At 45.8% G+C, this 24,874-nt stretch overlaps 1 protein-coding gene across 1 annotated transcript in view; it reads left to right on the forward strand.

Moving 5' to 3' along the window:
• Nucleotides 1–24,874, forward strand: part of PROS1 (protein S) — an 858,149-nt gene that overhangs the window by 523,239 nt on the left and 310,036 nt on the right. The window contains exons 11-12 of the mRNA XM_069637200.1: nucleotides 20,775–20,939; nucleotides 21,674–21,842. Coding sequence (XP_069493301.1) covers nucleotides 20,775–20,939; nucleotides 21,674–21,842 — 334 coding nt within the window. The remainder of the gene's footprint in view (nucleotides 1–20,774; nucleotides 20,940–21,673; nucleotides 21,843–24,874) is intronic.

The following is a 24,874-nucleotide window of genomic DNA, read 5'->3' on the forward strand; positions in this document are numbered from 1 at the left end:
TCTTTTCGTCTGGAAGGTAATGTAAATGTGAAAACAAACAACACTAAACTTTGTTGAACAGCACAGTGCCAATTAAATGTTTCTTTTCTACTGGCTCCCACACACTTGGTTGTGGGCGAACATTTAGCTGGCTGAGTGAAATTGGCAGATTCTACCGATAATTCCACTCCACCGCTGAAACTGAAGTCCTAGAACATCCACTTTGTGGGCAGGAAATGCAATGTAGCTGCTAAAATGGAACACATACATGTAGTGGTTATTTGTGGGTCTCAGTGGGCAATCCCCTAAACATTTTTTCGTACCCAAGGAACATGTATTTTATTAGGGCGTGCATTCCTGAGCTTTTTCATTTTTAGTATGCAAAATAATGGTGACTCCAGTCTCAGAAAGTGAGCTCTGATAAATAGATCTCACTTTACAAATGCCCCCTGCTAAAAATATAGTTCACACATGTGTACTTCTCTGGGCCCTGTTTACTGACACACCAGCAGCTACAATGTGATTTTAGCAACATGGCTGATAGAGTAAATTGCATTTCTGAAACAGCTTGCTGCAATCAGATTAAAACTGCACTGGGTTGCCATAAAAAGCGGGCAGAGATGATTTGAAGTATATTTATCTGCTTGTGTGTCTTCCTAATCAGGAGGCAGAACTGGGGCTATATATAAAACTATACATACTTGATATATAGGCCTATAGGAGATGACATAAAATCTGCCAAAACCCAATCCATAGTCATCTTGTTGTTTCCATTGATGTATTCCATTGATGTACAGCTGCAGGGCCATTTATTTTGTATTGGCATCTGGATGTTTCTGCCACACCAGATTGTAGGCTTGGCTCAGGAAGCTCTTTGTTCTCTGCTGGGAAGTATCGACACCTTGGGACAGCATGACATACCTCCTCCAAGGGTAAGGCTTGGGCTGCAAGCTTTAAAATGATATTTGCAACTCAATAACGAAATCACAGATTGGCAGATAGGAAAGGGGGTAAGCATAGTGTAGCTTGGGAGAGGACCTGTACTTGGTGGAAGGATCCAGTCATCTTGGATATGTTATTCCTGTGAGCCCCTCTACCTTCCTGCCGCCAGGGCACCCTGGGCACTGACAGCGTGTTTGCACACTTGCGTGCTTGCACAGCAAGAGTTGGCTCCTTACAGAAGGCTTGAAATTGACCAATTCGCCAAATTATTATAGATTCCAATGGATCTCATCTTTTCTTGGCCCGTGTATTGTCTGTGTGGCTATTTGAGAAGAGAGCTCAGACCCCGTCTCCCAAACTTGCAGAATTCCACAGGGGTCCTGCCTTTCCCCATCACTGTTTAATATCTATATTCACCCACTCCTGACATGCTGGATGCACTGGGGGCTCGGTATACCAACTACGCTGATGATACCCAGGCCATCCCCCAGCTGAGTGGGAATTATGAGCAGGACTCGGCTGCCATTAATTCCATCTATAAAGCCATTCAGGATTGGTTGGCCACCAACTCACTTGCCCTCAATTGCATAAGACTGAGCTTCTAATTGTGGCCTCTAAGTCTGCTTGGTCAGGCTAGATCCTGTCTACGTTAATTTCACAATTGCCTCAAACATTATCCCTGTATTGAAGAAGGTGAAGACGTTGGGAGTCATCCTGTACGATGAACTATCTATGCGTCCCCACGTGGCCTTCATCTGCTCATCCTGCAGCCTGATCTCCAAACAAATTAATTAAATTCCTCCCTTTCTCTCGTCTAACAACTGTGTCCTGCTCACCACTGCTCTAGTCAACTCTAGACTTGACTATTGTAATAGTCTCCTAGGTGGCACGCTGCAAGCTTATATTCAAGCCCTGCAGGTCGCACAAAACAATGCAGTTCGATAAATTCAGGGTCTTCCCAAATGTGACCATATCTCAGAGGTCAGAAGGTCGCTTCATTGGTTACCTGTAAGGCAGAGGGTCATCCATAAGATCCTGACCCTGTCCTTTAAATGTCAAAAAAACATGTGTCCCAGTTATCTTATCGACAGAATAAAATCCAAAGTTGGAGGTAGGGAGCTTTGCTCCTCCACTTATCCTACATTCCTCCAACCCAGGTACAAATTGGTGCACTTTGGAGGTACCACCTTTAATGTCCAAACCCCCCTGCTTTGGAATCCTCTACTAGGATATATACGTATGACTGAAAGCCTAGCAAGTTTTAAAAAAGAAATAAAGATCTTCCTCTTTAATCAGAATGCTGAATGATCCCTGCCGGCCCTCTCTTGATCCTTGCTGACTTTTGATCACTTTGTTTGTCTTTTTTCTTGTTCTTTGTTGCGCTCTGAGGCCTAAGGCCGTGTGGCACTTTCTAAAAATGGAAATAAATAAATAAAATAGGTGGTAAGACCGTTCCCCACCTTAATGTGATTTTGAAGGGAATTCCTTACTAGATTTCACAGCAACTTTGTTGGGGCAAAAACTGCCAAGAATTCCAGTCATTGGGGTGTAGATAAGGTCTTCCAAGGAGAGTGCAGACCCGCTGCCTAACTGCTTAATAAAGTGACCTGCTGTTGAAAAGACCCGACTGCTGCTGCACACTGGTACAGATGACTCTACCCGGTGCAGTGGCAAGCACTGGACCGGGCACCTGGATGCCTTCGGGCTTTGGCACATTATAAATGTGTTAACATAACAAGTGTCTCTGGCACGCCTCCACACTGGAAAATGCAGAAGACAGACTTACCTTTCCTGGGGGACCCAGTATAGGAGAAGGTCTCGCAGCAACCCAGGCACCAAAATAAGCTGCTTTTTCGCTCTGCCATTTCAAGCCTATTTGAGCTGTTGCAAGTGATATGGATGACTTTGAGCTACTGCAAAGACCCTACAGAGCTGCCCTCGGCACTCTACACTTTGAACCGATTTGAGCACCTTTAAGCTGCATTGATCCAAAAATTGTCTGCCTGTGCTAGGCTTCTTCGAGGCATTGCTCTTGGTCGAACTGTGTTGCGTCATTGGACCCAGGTTGGCGTCGCCTGTATGGGTGAGCCAAGTACTGGCCGTAATCTGTGCCATTGCGAGAGCATCGGCCCCTTAATCTCGCCTGGAAGCCTGCTTGGATGGATTGCCAGGGCTTCAGATCGTGACAATTACATACTTTTCCAGCTGGTCAGGTGCTCTGTGTTAAGCCACCATTTGGCTCAACACACTTGCGCGGCCAAATAATGTTTTCCACGCCGGTACAGCAAGCACTTCGTATGACTTTGGAGCCTGGAGGATTATTAGCCAGAGCCACGCTTTCATAACCCTACAAATCTATTTTGCTTTGCAGGCGTCAAGCTCCTTAAATATTTGTGTTGTCGGAGCAAAGGGGAGCATCTTGTCTAGATTGGTCAGTTTCGGTATTTTGAAGGCTTTCATTCTTCCAGAGAGGGAAAGCGGGATTGAGTCGTATCGAAGTAGGTCTTGTTTGATTTTCTGCAGGATCGGGGGAGAATTTAGTCGCAGTATCTTGTCGAGGTTTGGGCTGAGTTTCACACCAAGATATGTAATATGGCCAAGTTGGAGCTTGAAGGGCACTACCCCTCTGGTGTCCGAGGGGATTTCAGGTCTTAGCGGGAGGATCTCAGATTTTGTCCCATTAATGACATAACTGGCCATAGGGCCAAAGTCCCGTAGTGCCTGGCGTAGGGTACCCTTGCCCTGTACCAGAATACAGGGAGAAGGGGGCTGACGTAACACCATTGGTGACCACTGATGCCATCGGGTTCGTGTATAGGAGTCTCACTAGTTTGATGTACTCCCACGGGAAACCAAATGTGTCTCGCACTTGAAACATAAGTCCCACTGGACTTTGTCCAATGCCTTCTCGGTGTCTGTTAGGAGTCCGTCCGCGGGGTCAGTCCCCCTGCGATAAAATATAGCAGCCGGCAGACATTGTCGGCCAAATGTCTCCCATGTATGAAGCCCGTTTGGTCTCTGTGGATGAGAAGCAGGAGTAGTCCCTCGATGCGTTGCGCCAGGCATTGTGCTGAGATATTTGCATCAGCGTTGATGTGGAAGATGGGTCGGCAGGACCTGCATTCTCCGGGGTTGCGCACTTTCTTATGGAACACCACAAGGTTGGCCGCCTGCATGGAGTGTGTTTGGAGGCTGTGGTACCCCCCTCCCTGCGAACACAGACTGCAAAGTGAGTGGTAAGCGGTCTGCCATCGCTTTATAAAAGTCGATGGAAAGTCCATCGGAGCTAGCCGCTTTGCCTGTCGACAAGGAGTTGATTGCCGGGAGCACCTTAGCAGCGGTTATCAGAACCGCGAGACCTTCCTTTTGGGACATCCCCAGTTTGGGGAGCTCCACGGTCGCCAGAAATTCATTTATACTATGAGGAGCAAATGGGGCTGGTTTTGCGTAGAGCGCGCCATAGTATTGTGCAAACTGTCATTGCTATTCTCATCTCCCTCTAGAAGATTTCCGTCCTGATCTCAAACGGAGTTGATCATTTGTGTTGCCTGTCTATTGCGTAGAGCTAACGCCATGAGGTGTAGCGGTCTTTCTCCCTCACAACAAGTCTGCGACCAGCTAGCGAAGGATTTCTGGGCCTTTGTGGAAAATACGAATGTTTCAGGTCTGATCGAAGCCCGGTGAGTTTTGCGTGCGTCTGCGGGTTCCGTGTGCACTTATGTTCTCTCTCTATGGTCAGTATGCCAGCTCTCAGTTCCTCCCGCTCCCCCGATGTGTTTAGCTTATGGGTCCATCTTGAAATGCATTGCCCTCAACATGGGTCTATGGTTCTCAACATTTTAGTGCGGGGTAGTCCGATGTTATATTAGTCTCCCAAAACATGTCGTTATCACCCTCTAAGCACTCAAGAAAATCTGAGTATCCCGGAACCCCTCCGGCCTCCTGTGAGGGACCTCCGGTAGTTTGATATGTAGCAGTACTGCGCATGGTCCGAGAGGGTTGAGGCCAGTATGTCTCATTTGAGGATCAGATGGGTGGTATTAAAGGGAAGGACAGAGTAATCTATCCTGGAGTAGCTGCTGTGCCTATTGGAGTAAAAGGTGTAGTCTCTTTGTTGCTCATGTGTGGTTCACCAGAATCTCTAAGGCGTAATTCTGTCAGAAGGGACTGGAGGGTGGTTGCGGGCTAGATTGTGGAGTTGTGGGTGTGTTCTATCGGTCTAGTGATAGAACCAAGGCTACATTTAGGTCTCCTCCCACTAGTGCCAAAGCCCCCATATATTGTGCGCAATCCGAGAAGGTATGCATGAAGGACGACTGTGTGTCGGTCGTGGCCTGTATATATTGAGAAGGGTAATGAGCTGGTGATGTATGTGGCCTTGCACCAAGAAATATCTGCCTCCCCCATCTCTAAGTGTGTTGAGGACCTGTTAGGGGACCCGCACCTCATTAAGATGGGGTCTCCTCTTTTGCCCTGCCGTGGGGAGTGCACCGCTACCCCAACCTAGACATAGCTTCTCTGATTCTACCGCATTGAGGTGGGGTTCTTGGAGAAAAATAATATTCCCTTGTAGATTACACATATAGTTGAGCATTTGTTTCCTTTTTATGGGGTGGCCCAACCCTTGGATATTGAGGGTAATGCATATGAGGTAAGTCATCCCTTTTTCCGCGGGGTAAGGGGAGAGGTACCCTCAGTGGATTCACCAGCTGAGTTTAGTATCGTGATCTTTATACCTTATCCAAGCTACATCATCAAATGGATAAGGAAGAAACAACCATGCTTATGCTCCTAGATTTGTCTGCCGCCTTCGACCTGGTCGACCATGCTCTTTTGGTCGGTAGGTTGGAGGAGGTGGCAGGTTTTGCAACACCAGTAGTGCAGTGGGTGAAATCTTTTTTGAGCGAACATCAGTGTAGGGTGAGCAGCGCTCTTGCAGATGCTAGTCCTATCGAGTTGGCCCAGGGAGTGCCACAGGGGGTATGCGTGTCGCCAATGTTTTATAACATTTTTACAGTTCTGTTCGTTGACTTTCTAGAGGACAATAACATTGAGTTTAACAACTATGTCGATGACACACAATGTGTCGTGCCATTGACAGGCAAGTTTGAAGAAGATGAACTTAACATCAATAGGATTTATGGCTTAATACAAAGATGGATGCGTATGAATGGCCTCTCTCTTAATACTTGCAAAACTGAGCTGATGTTAGTAGGGACTGAAGCCAAAACCCAAAAGTTGGAGGCGGAATATGCCCAGCTTCAGATTGATGGTTGTACAATTAAAATCAAAAACAAGGTCAAGACGCTGGGGTTTTATCTCGTTCGAAACCTGAATATTCAGGTTTCATATGAAAGCCCAAGTCAGCAGTTTAGTCTCGCCAGCTATATCAAGCTTTTTACCCACACACGCCCTTTCATCTCAAAAGAGAGTTAGGAAATATTAGCAAGAACACTGATGGGATCTAGAATTGACGACTGCAGCAGTCTCCTCATTGGTTTAGCCGAAGCAGAGGTCAATAGGCTGCAGTTTGTACAAAATAATGCAGTAAGAGTCATTATGGACTGCAAGAAAAAGGACCATATATCTGAGGACAGAAGTCTTCATTGGCTTCCCATCAAAGACAGAATTTGTTTCCGTCTTATGTTGATGACTATTGTGCCTAAAAAGTATTGCACGAGCTTATCTAATACTCACAATCTTAGATCTAATAATGCCTTTCAATAGAAAATCCTGTCTTGTAGACTAGTGCAGGCTAAGAAGGGGGCATTTTACGCTGCAGCTCTGGCTGCATGGAATGGTCTTCTGCTAAGTATAAGAGAAGAACCGTCCATTATGATCTTTCGGAAAATTCTTAAAGGCATGGTCTAGTAAAAAATGGTATTGTCCCTATGGGTTGGCCATGTTTTTTTAAGCCTAAGTGGCTTGATTTTAGAAAACTTTCCTATGGACCTTACCCGAGTTTTCGTCCATTAAACGCACGCGAAAACGAGCACCAGGGAGCCGCCATTTTCTGATAATCCTATCTTTTCCCCCCATCGCCCTGGCTGACCTGCTTTTGCGGCACTAAATCAAATCCCCCGCCCCTGAGCCTGACATTATCAAAACATTCATATTCCCCGCCTCTCTCCGTGACGTTACTGTGCTGCGTAGGCAAACACGCCCAGTCGTCTTCTATGCGACTCCACACAGAACCCGGAAACCAACACAGACCATCTCACAACACAGCGTGCCACAATTCGGAATATGAAACTGTACTTTAAAATCAAACAGCAACACGGTACATTTGGTAAAGTACATTTATTTTACATTAAATGTTTAGAGAATATTCAGCAATTGCCATATGAACTCCGAAAGCCATTTATTTTCTTTTATCTGTATCAGCCATGGTACACAGGGTGTTGCTTTTCGTTAAAAGAAGCACTTTGGAAGCACGGTGAACCGCAAGGCTGTTCCATCAACTAGGCACTAGTCCATCGTAAAGGTTGATATGTTGCTTCTAGCCACTAGTACAGCGTAAGGGCATGTGGGCCCTTGGCGATCGTCCCATAAAATTGTCAGTGTGCTCCAGTTGTTCACACGAAGCTGCAGGTGTCTACTGTAAAAGCCATCTGCTGGTGTCTCAAACCGATGGCAGTAGCAGAAGGGGAGCAAATACTTGTTATGGAAACAAAAAAATTATAATTAGTCTCGCCAGCCGATCTTCATTAATATTACTTATTTTATTTATTACAGCCGATCAGAAACTATTTGCTTGCAAGGATAGTTCAATGGAGTATGTTCGGCTCTAAAATCAATGCGAAAAGTAACGAAATAAATCGAGGCCAACACACAATGATAAACAACAGTTAGTCTACATGCGTGAGGAATGATATGATATATGATATGGCATTTGTAACGCGCCTATACTCAAGTGTTTCGAGGCGCGACGAGGCAGGTGGGGAACAAGGGCAGACAGACAACGATCCTACTAGGCCAGGTGTCTTTCTGATCGCCCTTGGGAAGGGCTGTACATGGTTAGTTGAATACAAATTAAATAGGGCCAGCTGGTGGCAAGTGCAAGGTAAATGCCAGGAGAAGGGGCTGAAGGATACAGAGACAGTCCTGTAGTGCAGGGAGGCAGTGCAGGGAAAAGTGGCTGGGCCAAGGACCGAGATCGGTGAGACCAGTGGACCTGCATGCCCATGTGCCCACTACGAACACGTTTTACTTGCTTTTCCTAGCTCTTCATTCATTCATTTATTCATGCATCCATTCATTAAATCTTCATTCCGGTATAAAAGCGTGTAAAGATTTACTTACATTATATTTGAAATTTCCATTGTGTCTCTTCGTAATGCAGTCTGTAAAACGGACCGTGCTCTTGACAACGAGTTTTCGTATACTGAACTAAAATGAAACTCGGTCTAGTTTCTGAATTTTCTGCCTTATCGTCTCTTACGTTATTGCGCACCCCCTTCAAATGTAGTTCTTTCGGCATGGTCCCTGTCTCAAGGTCAAAAAACAATAGACCCGTATACTTCCAGTGCGACATGTGGGCCTCATCTGGGCGCGAGCTGAAAATCAAAGCCGCTGTCCTTCACATTCTTTATTTGCAACATCACGTAGTATAGGCATCTGTGAGAACTTGAAGTTTAGAATCCGTCTATGTAGTGCGCCTCAATGTGCAAATGCGAACTGGCTTCTCTCCCAAATGCCACGGCCCGCACTCTGGCTGGCGCGTTCTAAGTGCCCCAATTTTGTCCCTGTTGTCTGCGAGCTTTGCAGCCCAAATTGAGACATTTAATTTTTGGCGGAAGGTCAGGGAAAGTATAAAGTACCACAGGAGTTGAGTTAAAAGTGAGATGTATTGTTTGTTTGTTTTATTATTTGCAATACGCAAGCCTCCCCTCCGTTAACAGTGTGCAGCATTTACATTTACATGAGATGAGACATGAGAAAAATATATACATACACATATATGAGGTGAATAGAGAGAATTCAAAGAGGACACCCAGCTTGTTCGCCACCCATGATGGTGAAGGTAGGGGTTAGGTTTACAGGTACACTGTACAATAACATTTATTTACAAAAAGACAATCGTATTGCAATTATTTAAACCGGCATTTGTACTTCACAATCAGCTGTGCTTCGGGTGGGCATGGCACAGTCGCAATGTTTGGTGGCAATGGATCACTGCTCTGCACAGAAACGTCCAAAATTCCATATCTGTGCTTCTCTAAAACAGCAACAATAAGGCCTTTCACAAAGTCGAACTGCATTTCATCATAGACTGGTTTGATCACCCATTGCTTACTTCGTTTTGAAAACACCTTAGTGTAGCGAGGCATCCTTACTTTACCCCTAGTCCTAGATTGTTCACGTCCGACATTGCTGTTATGGGCCAAGACCGCTAGTAGAGTGCGATGTTTCATGCCCCGAAAGCTAAAATGCAAGCGTTTTGGCCTGTACTTTAGGCACATATTGTGGAACACCTCCAAATCTCCTTTGTGACAGAATTCTGTCAGTCCTCTCAAATCTCTTGATAGAGTTTTGTCGAAAACAATCTTCTCAATGGCTTTGTGTGTCGGTGAAGATGGAATCAACCACTTCTTCTTCCGTGCCTCCTCTGGGGACAAAGGGCCATGTTCACATTGGTGGAAATGTTGATTTGCTGTCCAGCGGTGAACGTGGGTACAGTGGTGCATCAGTGACCGCCATTTTTCAAGTAGTATTTCCACTGACCCTTCACAAGTTTTTGAGCTCCACCAAAGATGGTTGGTGATAGAATGTGACCACTGCAAAATACTTTCAAAACCTTTTTTTTTTCCCTGCAGCCGAGATTTTCTTATTGATTTATTTAGCAAGATGCCATATGTCAAATTGATGTTTAATATGTGGGAACTGCTCTCTCATTGTCTTGGCAATTGAAACGGGTCTATCCGTGGCTTTGGGGTCGATGTGCATTCCCCTTGATTGTAGATATTCCACTGATTTTATAAATCCTAGTTTCTCCATGGCCACTGACGATGTACATTGTGTTACCTGCACGACCACCAAACTCACAATTTTCTTACTATCCATGTCCTGAAAGTGGTAGGTACAGTACTTGGCAGAAAATCCAGGGCTGTCGCACTGTCCATCGCCGGCTAGCCTGAATCGTTTGCCTTCGAATGTACTTGCTAGAGACAATTGTTCAATTTTCCAAGCATCACTAATGGCCGGAAACAGATAATCACGTTGGTATATGTAGTACAGCGCTTTAGAAATGAAATGTAGTCCCACAAACTGAAAGAAAGCCTCTAACTTTCTAAAACTGGAGCCACTAAAAAGTGATGCAGCTGCACACAGTAGATTGCCTGCTGACAGTTTGCCCAGCATCGGTTGTGCAGACCATGAGAACCTATGATTTAATCTACAGCCGGCATTTATTTTGACGGTACTGCCTTTTATTTGACGAGTCACATTAATCAATGGCTTCCCACATACTTTCCCTCTAATGGAATGCACACATTTCAGCATACTTATAATTTCCATCAAACAACTGTCGAATACAATGTATTTGCTCTTTCATTAGACTGTCATCCTGCGTCAACGTTGTTTCGGCCTGTGACGTTGTGGAGATTTCAACACATTGGAAAGTAATATCGCTGATATCAAGTTCTGATGGTCTATGGATGCTGCAGCTGGTTCATTCTCTGTCATTTCGACATCTATTACTTCAACATTGATGGGAGAGCACAACAATGTCGACAGGTTTTTTGGTGGCAAATTTTTGGCGGGTGTGAATTTATCTGCAACTACTTCAGAACTATCTTCAATACATTCAATAACATCTTCTTGTGGTGGTGCGGTCGCACTGTAGCTATGGTCCAATGCAACTTTGCTGTAGTCTCCAAACACAGTTAATTAATGTTCTGGCCATTGGACATGAGCATCTCGAGCCTGAACACGCCTCGCCTCAATTAATAGTTCCCCCATAGTGTACATGTTCAGGCAAGCCACATCTCTCATTCGCTTTACTGTCTGTGTATGTATAGTTCTGACACCCACGGGTTACTGGAGGAGAGATTGGAAAAGGGATGTTCAGTTTAAACACAAGATGGAGTTAGTAGAATAGACTGGAAAAAAACATAAAATAGACCCCTGCACAAACATTTTTTTAAAGTTATGAACTGTTTGTAACTAACCTTTTTTTGTTTTTTTTTCTTTGCAACTTTTTTGACTCGACCTTCAACATCTGCATGCTGTAGCTCCGATTCGTTTCCGCATGTCCTCCCTTCCTCTTGCGCTCTAACGACTATATTTTCTGTATCCGCATAGCAGCACGGAATGAGGCTCCATCGTCTCCCTGAAACATAGTACTTTCATTACTATGAATCAAAATATTGTTAGCATAAAACACACGTGAGGACGAACACACAGGTACTTCTCAATAGCCAAACACGATTTAAACATTGTGTGCAACAATCAAACGACAAGTATTCGACCAGTGATGATCTATTTCGATGGAACTGTCAGTATCCATACCTCTGGCACTGCATGGACTGCCATGAATGGTTGTATTGGAGAGGAGGCATCCGCATCTCCCTGAAACACAGTACTTGCATTAGCATGCTTTTCAATATTGGAAACACAACCCACACTTGGGGTCGAACACACAGGTACATATAAAGAGATAACCACAAATGATGCATTGTCCAAAAGAATCAAGGAAAATCTAAATATGATCACATTTCATCGACTTATTTCTCCGATTCCTTTACATCTGCATCATCTAAATGAGATGTTGTGATTGTGGTGGAAGCTCCGTCATCTCCCTGAAACGCAGTACTTGGATTAGTATGGTTTTCAATATTGGAAACATAACACACACTTGGGGTCGAACGCACAGGTACATATAAAGAGATAACCGCAAATGATGCATTGTCCAAAAGAATCAAGGAAAATCTAAATATGATCACATTTCATCGACTTATTTCTCCGATTTATTTACATCTGCATCATCTAAATTGGATGTTGTGATTGTAGCGGAAGCTTCGTCGTCTCCCTGAAACACAGCACTTGCGTTAATAGGGAAGAAAGTATAGCAAATGGAATCGCGTTATATGATCACGCATGATGGAGCTGTCATTATCCATACCTCGTGCTGCTGAAGAATATCTATGGATGTTGCAAATGTAGTGCGCACTTCCGAAAGCTGTTGCGCCAATTCGTATACCCATGGTCCCGCTTCCACTTCCCCTGGAATTACTTGAATGTCAGGCTCTGCATCAAGTGCAGGGGTTGATGCTCCATCAACTGCCTGAAACATAGTACTTGCATTAGTGAGGATTACAATAGTGAAAACATAACACACACCTGGGGTCGACAGCACAGGTTCATATCAACGGCTAACCACAAATGAAACATTGTGTAGAACAATCAAACGACAAGAATTCCAGCTCTGATGATGACGCTCGATAGAGCTATTAGTATCCATACCTCCTGCTGGTGAAGAACATCTAGAAATGTTGTAGATGTGGCGGACGCTTCAGCATCTCCCTGAAAGACAGTACTTGCATTAGTATGGATAACACTAATTATAACTGAAAACAAACACCAGTGGACGATAACTAAGGTGTATATCAATTGGAAAGCACTGACCAAACATTCGGTAAAATAATTACACGATAAAATAAAACTATTACTTGACATGCATAAAACAAGTCTGTAGCGGATTAGCCTAGTAAGATTACCTGATACGCGCTAGAAGTGGTTGATAACTGCAACCACGTCAAGGATGTAGAATGTTCTTGCTTCAGATTCAAGGGATAGTCAAGAAGTTGTAAAGGTAAATTAATGATTGATAATGAAATGCCAATATTAAAAATAGCCATGTAAGGCGACAGAATACTTGAAAAATGCTCAATACAGCACAGTTCCCTGTTCCCATATATATACATTGCGTTTGTGGGTTATGAAATCGAAAAAGAATATATTGATAAATGTCATTATTCAAAAAACTATACACTCATGTCAATATCGAAATTATTACAAGGGATATAACACCTACAATATCAATTAATCCGTTTGGCTACCTACACACTACCGCAAGGCCTAAAGTTAAATCCGGACACTTGACTCACCGGTGGCGGAATGTGGACGAATAGAGTGGGAATAGCGTTTTCGAGCAATTTCCGTATCGTTCGCCGTTTATTCTTCTTTGTTACCCAAGATGTTGTGTACATGTCCAAGGAAAAGTGCCGGCTGCAGATGCGGTATCGATCACCCCTCTTGTCCTGTAAGACTTGTTGGACTCTACTTTCCAGCTCATCCAGTGGATATCCGCAATGTCTGACCCATTCTCTTATTCGATCAACAGTTTTCGGGAATACATGCATTGTAGTGCCTTCAGATTTCGCATGGGTCTTCGAAGGGCAACCGCTAATCGCACAGGCAGGCATTGTTGATAAATCTGAAAAGTAAATATCAACATTATACAATCTTCAAGAATAAAGATTTGATACAAAAGTAAATGAATCATACAATGATCAATGCAAGGTTTGTTTTGGTCGCAGGAACTATACCAGTTCATTATGTGCGGCTTAGTATTTGCATAAGTTGCAGAAATGTATAAATGATGTGTCTAAAATCTGAACATGTGACTCGTCTCTTGGATGTTCTGTCTTGCACGAGAAGGAAACATGCTTACATTATAGACTGGACCCCCAAAGGATGCAATTCGATGACAATAGACACAGATGAATATAAATAGATCTATTGATAGCATAGCAATGGAAACTCAAGTCAATAGCAATGAGGCCAATGAACATAGCACTATTGTGTACTCTACTCGCAAACAGATAGAAATTTAAAAATCTGCGAAATATGACTAGGATACATGGCCTTACCTTGACCAACAAACAGTTGGATTCAGCAAGCAGAGCAGTATGTTGCAGGAGAATAGGTGGGTGGCCACAGGTAGCACACTGATGGGTTTGCTCTAAGCGGTCAAAGAAGTTCACGGATAGCACGACGGCGAGCAGATTAGCGTAGACCTCAGTGGTTGCCAGGTAACACGTTCAGGAGTTGACTTGCAAAGCACAAAGATGTTCTCATGAGACATATCAAGTGGTTTATAAAGTATTAGAAACAGGGGTGTGTTTGTGAATGAATGACGTATGTATGTCGTGGTCTTAGGGGGGCGGCCTGCTTGAAGGGGAGGCCTGGCTGGAGAAACGGGGTCTGAGGAGGCCATGTGACCGATGGCCCCTTGGCGTGGGAGACCTTTTGAAGTGTACATGCTGTTTGGCACCTTGGCCGTTTGCGCCCGTCACAGCCCCCCATGCCAGCGCTCATGCCCGGGTGCGAACCGCCTTTGGTAGAGGGGGGTGGGATGGATGGGCCTGTGGCGTGCAGATAAGGCACAGGAAGACTGCTGAATGGAGACACACTTATGTGGATTGCAGGGAGGTGGCCTGCTTGAAGGGGAGGCCTGGCTGGAGACACGGGGTCTGAGGAGGCCATGTGACCGATGGCCCCTTGGCGTGGGATACCTTTTGAAGTGTACATGCTGTTTGGCACCTTGGCCGTTTGCGCCCGTCACAGCCCCCCATGCCAGCACTCATCCCCGGGTGCGAACCGCCTTTGGTAGAGGGGGTTGGGATGGATGGGCCTGGGGCGTGCAGATAAGGCACAGGAAGACTGCTGAATGGAGACACACTTATGTGGATTGCAGGGGGGCGGCCTGCTTGAAGGGGAGGCCTGGCTGGAGACACTAGGTCTGAGGAGGCCATGTGACCGATGGCCCATTGGCGTGGGATACCTTTTGAAGTGTACATGTAGTTTGGCACCTTGGCCTTTTGCGCCCCTGACAGACCCCATGCCAGCGCGCATCCACTGGCGCGAACCGCCTTTATATCAATATATAGTATATCGCCTTTATATCAATGATAGTATATCGTTGCTTATCAATAACAAATGCCACATACCGGAGATTCTTGTGAGCACAGACCCACACTTCAACCGGTGTATTATAGTGGTCAAGACCCTAAGGCCTGTATAATCCAATGGTAATTGTTAGTATAGATATATGTGTGACTTTTATAGAGACATAACCTACTGAAAGACTTTGAACAAGTGTTATTTAGTGCATGCATTATCGAGAATATGTTATGTTAGCTTAGATAGATAGTGACCACCCTGCTTCACAGCGACTAGACCTTCACCCATTCGGAGCACAGATGTCTGACGTCCACCCTTGAATGGAGACACACTTGATTCATTCAAAAAATAGAAACAACCGTTGTTAAAATATATGTGGTGTTTTATTTTGTATCCTATTTTCATGACACAAAAATACAAGACTTTAAAGATTATACAGGTCAGGTTGCAGCACAGCGAGAGAAAATCCCCCGTACTGACCGCTGTCACTCGGGAACGTTTCACTAATGGCACGAACGGCACAGGCGGGTATCACTCTTCGAATGCGGTGTCCAAGCCTCCCGTGGAGCCACCATGTAAAGGAACGATAGGCCACCAGCCTGTACCACCTGTGAAAAGGAATGAAACAAACTGTTTTTAAATGACCAAGATAAGTTTAATAAACGTTTGTTGTCAATGACAATTCTTGTAACTAATGGCATTCTGCACGGACAAATGCAATCTAGACAATGCACACTATTGAACGACTTACATGCGTTACATTGATATGTAGATGTAATTTTGGATATCGTAGAAGAACATGAAATAGGAGTGGCATGACAAGCATAGTATACTTACTCGTTACTCGGATTACGAGGACGAACAGTTGCGCGAAGTTCGTGCATAAGCACCATCATTATTCTCAACACGGCCCGTGTGAGGCAGGCTGCCCTGAAGTCTGGCAGCTCGGTGATGCATTGCGGTCATGGCTCGCCTTCCGAAATGTAGGCCAGGCATCCCGAGTTTTCTCGGCAGCAGCAGTTCTCGTCCTCAGTTGGCATTAGCTCGCACCGATTGCATGTGCACCAGGTGGAGACGCCGTCCATTCGACTAGGCCCAGGCTCTTCATCTGTTGATTCGTCCTGCCAACTGCCGTCCGAATCCCCATCGTTTTCGCGTGCTTCCCTTTCCAGTAGTTCCTCCTCGGTATACTCGGGCTCGTACATGTAGGGCATTATTGTAGCCATTGTGTGTTAAACAAACTAAAATAATTTATAGCGGTGGTACTGGTATCTGTTCACACGGGCTACAAGCGGCGAAGGTAGCTGACCAGAGCACAGTAACGAGTCTCAGAATACTCAAAGTAACACAGAGAGAGGAATGGAATCGAAAATCTGCTGCTGTGTGTTGTGAAACGGTCTGTTTATACTTATTGAGGAAAGAGGCGTCCTGCCATTTCCATGGCGACACGTCATTAGCTGGAGCGCAGCAAATCTTGACACGAGACGTGCTTTGGCATTGTGAAATGGGCGGTACGCGTCTGCTGATGACAGGCTCAGGGGCGGGGGATATGATTTAGTGCCGCAAAAGCAGGTCAGCCAGGGCGATGAGAGAAAAGATAGGATTATCAGAAAATGGCGGCTCCCTGGTGCTTGTTTTCACGTGCGTTTAATGGACGAAAACTCGGGTAAGGTCCATAGGAAAGTTTTCTAAAATCGATCCACTTAGGCTTAAAAAAACATGACCGACCCGTAGGGACAATAACATTTTTTTACTAGACCATCCCTTTAATACTTTTCTTTTTAACTAATCTCGATGTTTCACCATCGGAGAACTGCTGTGGCAGATAGGCTCTGCAATACCTGTGTATTTATCTGTTTTTCGTTGTTTTGTTCCTGTCTCTCAGCGCCCTTAAGCCTCCGGGTCAGCAGCACTGCTATATAAACTAACAAAGTAGTTACATAATACATAATGCCTCTGGAGTTACATATGGAGGATTAAGTCCAAAAACAAACCCAAGCCAAAAACCATCAAAGAAATTGGGATAGCAGAACTGTATCCCAATACAGAGCAGAAAAAGCCCATGCGTAGGACTCAGCGGGAAGGATCCGTAGACCGTGGCCGCGCCCCATGCATACCAACATCCCTGTCCAGGGGACACTAGCGGTGTCAGAAACACTGGTCAGAAGCAGAACAGTTAACATGAAACACAAAACCTTCGGTGAGAAGATGAGCCTAGGGTCACAGGTTATGAATCATGTGCCATCCCATCCGTAGCGTGCTAGCTAGTTCTGCCCGTTGCTTGGGCTATATAGGACAGCAACTTCACAATGTCAGTGTCTTAAGAGAAAGCCAGCATGGTTCACCTGGGGCATGGTCCCCTGTTGACGCACCCCTGGCATGGCAAACTGTAGTCCATTGGGGAAGTCCCAAATCGGGATTCTTGGCAGCAGTCATGTAGTCCTCATTTCACTGGCGCCTCAGGGTTGTGTTCAGAATCCGCCAGGTGCTTGCCCGTTCTTTTCCAGCATCCTTGTGGCCGGGACCGGCGTTGTGGCCTAAGTGGGGGTGATATGCATTCAGCCCGGGTTTAACAGTGTCTGCAGTAGGGAATTCGGAGGAGACCAGTTCTTGTTGTTTTAGGAAGCACCATGCCGCCTCTGGATCATCAAATGAGTGCCATTGTTTCTCTAGCAGAATACACCACATGGCTGAGAATTTTAGATAAAATCTGTCGTCTGTGCCTTTCAGAGCATCAAATATGGGGTTAAACTCCTTCCAGCGCTTTGAAGCTTTGATGGAAAAGTAATTGAATATGCATATGTCAGCTCCCTCAACACGTATTGTGCCCACGGACTTATAGGCCTTTAGTATGGCCAGCTTATGTTGAAAGTTCAAAAGTCGCATGGTAATGATGCGTGGGCATTCACCTAAGGCCAGCTTGGGGACAGGGACGCGCTGTGCGGCTGTTCTATGAGCAGATTTCTCGGTTTCTGGATGTGCAACTTCTAGAGGAGAAAGTTATAGATGTAGGCCTCTTGGTCTAACCCCTCACTGTGTTCCGGGAGACATACTAGGCGGATCTTGTTCCGACATGACCTGTTCTCTTGGTCCACCATTTTAGCACCCAGGCGTTGCACCTCTCTTATATCGACAATGTCCTCCATCGAGCTGATGCGCTGTTCATTATCTGTTGTTTGTTCTGCCTGTGCACTGAGTCGTGTATTGACATCTTTCAGCTAGTGTTTAATGTCTTGGCCGGTGTTATTAGTTTCCTGGGTCCTCTGCCTGATAGCCTTCATTTCTTGGGGGATTGCCTGTAGTTGGGTCTGAATTTGGGCCTCCATCGTGGGTTGTCTCTGGGATGAGCAGCTTAGTGGTGTATCAGTCATACTAGAACTCGTGGTGGTGTCAGGAGTAGGGCCAGGAGCTGGTAGCAGCATACCAGGAGGGCGTAAGAACAGGGCCTCCTGGGCCCCCACATTTGCACCGCTCAATGATGTTTGTAGTTGTGCAGGCAACTGTGGAGAGTGGTCCCTCAGCACTGATGACAGTTGTCGCCTCTGCACCAATGACCACTTTGTGATAGTGGCCCGATGGCGATACTCAGCTGATATCGACCTACAGGGGGTGGCCCCTAGGGTCCTAGTCATTGTCCAATTCACCGGATCTGGGCACAGGGTACGCGCCCCTCTGCTGGATTGCTCCTTCAGGTAAGATCAAGGCTCCTCTGCAGCAACTCCCTCCTAGCTGCCCCCATGTTGGCACCTTGACCATTAGGGCCAGCAATGCAGGCCCCAACTTCCGCAGATTATGGGGCCATTGGTCCCTAGGTGTGTGAGTCTCTGCCTCAACCCTGGTGCGGCTGCACGGTCGTCTGTGGCCCGGCCTATTCCAGACTTAGGCCCTGTTGAGTACACAGCAGGCAGTAGGTAGAAATAAGTGGGCCTTTTAGATACTGGGATACATCTCACTTGCACTTTCACTGATCGTGTTGAATCTGGTAATCTGGTATGCTGTTTGGGCTGCAGGCCCCATGCAGCCTCATGCAGAACGTTGACTGTCACCATGAGGAGGCCCAATCTCTCTCCTCGCCTCCCCCATTATGTGGACATTGCAAACCCCATGCGTCACAGGCACCTCACTATGGCTCACCTGCGGATTGAATTGTTGCTGGTGTCGGATGGAGCGGGTGGGCGTGGTGTGTCTTGTCGGAGTTCCTGCTTGGCGGTTTAGTTCAATGCGGCTCCAGGGCCACCACATTGCCCACCGTCCCCCGGATATCTCAGCATGCAGGTAGGGGCACAGTAGCCAGCACGCCAGTAATTCTGTGTCCTCCAGCATAGACCCAGGTCTTCGCAGGCAGGTCATAACGCATCGATCATTGGTGTGCCTCCAGGCATCCACAGACCTCTGACGGCACCCCCTGGCATGGGTTGGCACCCGGGGGTATGGGTATAATCTGGCGTTCCACTGGGCCTCAGTGGTTAGGCAAACTCCCTCACAGCATCTGCAGGCCCACGGTGTTTCCTCCTTCTAGCCAGGGCCTGTCTTAACGGCAGCAGCCCCCTGGGCGAATTAGCGCCCCCCGCGCACCCCTAGTTAACAAGGGGCGGGGCAAGGATGGGGCACTTTTCTTTTTCTTTTTTTTTAACCTTGTCAATCTGGCGAGGAGTTATTGATATGAATAGGGCGCGTAAGCACCCTATTGTCATTAAATGAGCTCGCCGCCACGGGTGCATTTAAGGACAATGAGGCACCTGCCACGCCTTCTCCCACTATGCCAGCTCGGGGGAGCCCTTGAAAGACTCCTCCGAGCTGGCGTGGAGGGGCTAATGGCGCCCTGGGCGGTCGCCCGGCTCACCCCCCACTAGGCCGGCTCTGCTTCTAGCAGACCATTAGTGATGGCTAATGAGCCGTCTCCCGGGAGTTATCTCCCCGCCGCAGAATACTAGCATCAGGATACGTCAGTGCACCGATTAAGAGGGATATTCTGCGGTAAGAAAGCTCATCTGCATCCGCGCTCCGTCAACCTGCCTCCATCTTGCTCGGGCTCTCGAGCGCCCCGCGATTGTTACTGTTTTTAATAGTTTGTGCTTTTAGTTTAAAGTTGTTTTTTAGATGCTTCAATGCAGGATCACACCCTCTTGAATATTTTAGACTGCCCTTCGCCCCTGCTACCCTAACAGGACCCTCTGCTGTTGTGTCAGCCAATCAGGTTGCTCGAAAACGTGCTGAATAACAGACCCATGCCCGGATTCTGAGAAACCCGCGTGCTGTATGCATCTACCCGCCATCTTCCCTCCGCTCCCCACCGCTTCCCTCATTTCTCCCCCCTGCAGTTTCTGCCGATTCTCCCAGCCCCTTTTTACCTGAAGTTCTCGCAGTTGCGCTGACACTGCATCTCGCTGCCTGTCCATGGCTGCCTTGGAAGAGCCTCGCCCTCCAGTTCCAAGGTAGCCATCCTAGACGAGCGTGTATTTGTTAGAAACAACTGGTTATGAGTTCATTGCAACTGGACGTCTCTCCTAAATACATTGCTCCTAGCAGACTGCGGGTTTACCTCTTGAGTGGTAATGGCACTGGTGCCTGGTGTTAAGGCCCTTGCTTTCCTTTGCTCAGGCCTATAACTTGGGCTCTGGGCTGTTACCTTCGGGCTTAGCCCCTAAAATGGGTGTTTATTGCTGTATGGAGGCGAAGGAGGTATGCCATTCATGTTGTACCCGTTTCACCTTTCATTGTGATCACTGCTTGGTTTAGTAGTGTCGGGCCGAGTAGGAGTTTACAAACTACTTCTCATTCCAGTACTTCTGCAGGGCAGTAGTTACTTTGTCACACTTTGCCATTTATTTTCCATGTACGCTATCAAATAATTCTGAAGGTTTTTTTGGACGCTAGGCATTTCAACCATGTGAGGTTCTTGTAAAACCAGTCTTCAGAAACACATCCTGTTTTGGTTCCCTTTGTAGGTCACTGTGGAAGAGCAGGAAAACAGCATTGGTGTGAAAATTGCCAAAGAAGCCGTCATGAACATTAACAGTCCGAGATATCTTTTCAAACCTATAAATGGTGTTCTGGAAACGAAAGTATACATTGCCGGACTACCACGCAAAATTGATGGTCTCATTAAACCGGTAATATTTATCTTTAATCTAAACATTTGCCTCTTTTAAGAGCTTTTTTGCGTTTGCAGAAAACATTACCTTTCCATTTCTTACACCAGATTATCAAATCTCTGAAGTTGCTTCATTGTTCACATTGAGTTTCAGAATTTCCTCAGAAAATATTTATTAAGTTTGCTTTGCTACGAATAGTTTTGGAAAGGGAACATGATGGCATTTGCCGTAGTACTTGCAACATCTGATCTGCTCAGATGTAATTTGGCTGCCACTAACTAGGGAGCAAAGGAATTAATTCAGTTTTTAAGAATGAGTTGTCTTGCGGAAAGGTAGTGCACGCAATATAAAAAATAAATATTAATTTCATACTGTTTATCATGTTACTGATAATCACGTGGAGAAAATACGGTACTAGTCATACAGTGTTATTGCAGTTGGATAAATGTCAACAATGGAACAGGCAACTACATTTTGCAGGAACCGTTTTTAGGATTCCTGTGTGATTGCGATTGTTCATGGCCAAACAATTTGAGATTTGAAAGTGGTGTTAAAGGTCTACTCTTTGTACTTTTTCTGCTTCAAAAACTAGTTTTCTTAGAAAAAAAACCCTCAAAATAAAAACTGTGCATTTTTAAGAGCATTCAATTTCAGTAATAATAATTTGTTTTTTATATAGCACTTTAATCTAAAACACGTTACATGAAATTGGTAGTAGTAAGTCTTCAGTGCTGCCTCTTTGTGTGCCCTAGATTAACCCTCGCCTGGATGGATGCATTCGTGGTTGGAACTTGATGAACCAGGGGGCTTCAGGAGTTAAGGAAGTCATTCAGCAGAAACAGAGCAAACATTGTTTGGTCACCGTTGAGCGAGGGTCATTTTACCCAGGAACTGGAGTCGCTCAGTTTAATCTCAACTACAGTAAGTGATTAAATGGCTATTGAGATTTTGAACATCATGTGATAAAGAAAGCATATCTGCGAATAATTAGTACCCACTTCTGGCATTTCCCCACTTCCGTTGGTAAATCCGTTGTCTACTATAACCAGTATAGTCCTCATATTCTTCCCTACATCACTCAACCTCTCAGCTGCACGTTCTCATTTGCACCATTAATGTAGTGTGCTGCTCCATGCTGCTGGCTGTGCCTTAGCCACTGCTCACCTCCTGATGTACCCCTTTTGGAGCCTTTCAGCTCCCACCACAACCAGATGCTCAAGTGTTCTATGCCTCTGAACTGCCTCCTCTTCCTTGTCGCAAAATTGCTGGATTGTGCCAGCTATGCAATTGGAAATCAGACGACCTACGGTTTCCCTACCTACCCATCTCTCGCCTGTATGGCTGGGCACTGCAGCACACGCAGCCTTTTCCTGGGAAACTTCTATAGCTTTATAACTCTCGCCCATGGACTACACAACTTGCTAATGACTCAGAAGCCTGCATGAATGCCCGTGCTTCTCTTAGGCATTAACTTGAACTTTCAGGCCATTATCTGCCAGTTTTGTCCTGGGATTACACTAAAAACCTCCAATCAGCCAATCTGAATGCTCGTAATGCAGTCTATAATCTCTGGTATAGACCTCATTCCAAACCTTCGGACTCCAGAAGCAGCCTGGCAAGCGGCACAAACACTTGTCTTCAGGTGTGTAAAGTCAGAGAGGAGCATGTGCAGCGAATTGATTAACCCTACCCCAACAAAACACAAAATGGGAAAAGTGTATTATTGCGAGTTCCATTTTCATTGAATATGCATTACAAGTTACTTGTTTGTTATTTTTCCCCCCCACAATAAACATTGCTTCCTTTTTTGTTTCACAGCTCCATGTGCTAATACACTTACAGACCTACAGAAGGGTATTGTCACTTTGGATAATGTCACTACCTAAATTTAGAGCCGTCGGCTTCCAATTGGGCAATAACATGGGCACAGGACATTATCCTGTGATCCTGACTCCTGCCTCATTCTCAGTACGAAGTACCCATTGCATTTGCTTCCAGGGCACGGAGGCCGAGTGAGCTGAATTGCCCCAATGTTAAGGAGGCTTTAGTGTGTTATTGGGCATCCAGGTATTTTAGAACGTAAGTATGGGGTATTCTGTACGTGATCACAAGCAATTACAATGCTTCTTCTCCACAAATGGTTCAGGGTAGGTGGGAGACACCTCATATTGCTAGATGGATGGCTGGCTGTCGTGCAAGCATACCATTTCACTGTTGTATTTTGTTCCAGGTAGGCAAACAGCTAGAGTATTTTCTCTTTCTAGGTTGCCTGGTGGCGATGTCAGGGTGATAGAGAAGGAACCCAAAGAATGGCTGGCAAGGGTAGGTGGCACAGTATTTGCAATAGTGGACAAATCGGTTTAGTTGCAAGCGGTACAGGGGGATGAGGAGTTTTTGCAAGTTATGGATTATTGAGCGAGGAGGGCCATGTGAGTTATCGGTCCTCTTCATTCTTTAAGGTTGACGAGTTGTGCAGATTGGAATTTGGATTATCCTGGAGTGATCGACTAGTGTCCACACCGGGATTTATGCAGGAAACTGGAGGAGTTGGCTCAAAAGGGTTATATGGGTACGAGTCTAACAAAGAGTAGGTTGAAAATGAAATGTTGATGGCCGAACATGTATGGGATGGTGGAGGAGTGCATAGGTGCCTGCCAAGCTTGTGCTCTAAGCGACAAAAACCCTGAGAATGCATGCACACCTGTTCTTCCTGATAGGGTATAGGAGAAACTGGCTATAGATTTTACGGGCCCTCGTGGGATTGTGGGCATGGACAGTAGATTCACCATAGTATTGGTAGATTACAAGTCAAGTGTTTTGGTATGGGTTTTGTCAACTATCTGCACACATAGTCATTCAGCTCTTGGAGGAGGTATTTTCAAGGGAGGAATACGAGACCAATAGTGTCTGACAATGGTGTTCAGTTTGTGTCCAGGGAGATGCAAATTTATCTGAATGAGAAATGGGTCATGAATTGTGAAACAGCGTTGTATAATCCGAGGGCTAATTGTATGGTGAAATAGGCCAACCGTTTAGTAAAGGAAAGACTACAGGTGGCGCATGCAAGTGTTTTAGACTGCGTGATGAACCTACGTGACTTGATGGTGCCGTACAGAGATACTCCCACGAAAGAAGTAGAGTTGGCTCCATTTGTCCAGATGAGAGGGAGGTCATTACACATTGGATGCCCGAGGTGGTACTGTGATTAGTATTCTACACCACCATAACAAGTATTAGAGAGTGCATGATACCTTCATACCCAATCGCATTGCAAGAGGTGATAGTGGAATATATGTGTGGCATGTGGGATAGCAACCAACCTTCTACAGTGCCCAAGGGATGTTGAGCATTTTCTTTCCAACTGACCGGTCATGGGGGTAGGAGGTAAGCATGTGGTAATGGAAGATGACCGAGATGTGCAAGGATCAGGCAGCTGTTAGGAGTAGCTTGATTGCTGGCGTGGGAGCACGTACCAGCATTGCTAATGTATTTGTGCTTGGTCTTTTGCAAGGCTATGATCTGCAGCCGAGTTGACTGGTGAAAACCGCCTAAGGGAGCGTCTTTGACCCAAGGTGGCGGTGAGTTGCGAATAGCAATGCAGGATGGCGGCACAGGTGCTTTAGAGATGGTACACACCCAATTCTCCCGCTTTGGTTCATATGCTACCTGCTGTAGCTCACTTGCTAACTGATACTGTAGAAGCATATCATGTTGCGGAGGGATATGAGGCATGTGGTGCGACGCCAAGCCGTGTTAGCAGGCGGGCCATCCTGTTTCAATGATTGTGTTAAATTGATGATATGCATAGGGTTGGGTTTTTAGCGCCATGCTGTGATGTTATTGTCTGTACTATGTCTTGTTCTGCCCCGTGGCATTGCCTTTCTTCAGTTTTTTTTAATGTTATTCTTGTCGATCCATGGGTATCTGCTGTGTGGGCGGAGGGCATGTGTTTC

The sequence above is a fragment of the Ambystoma mexicanum genome, chromosome 7p (genome assembly GCF_040938575.1).
Source record: "Ambystoma mexicanum isolate Mex_15411 chromosome 7p, UKY_AmexF1_1, whole genome shotgun sequence".
NCBI lineage: Eukaryota > Metazoa > Chordata > Amphibia > Caudata > Ambystomatidae > Ambystoma > Ambystoma mexicanum.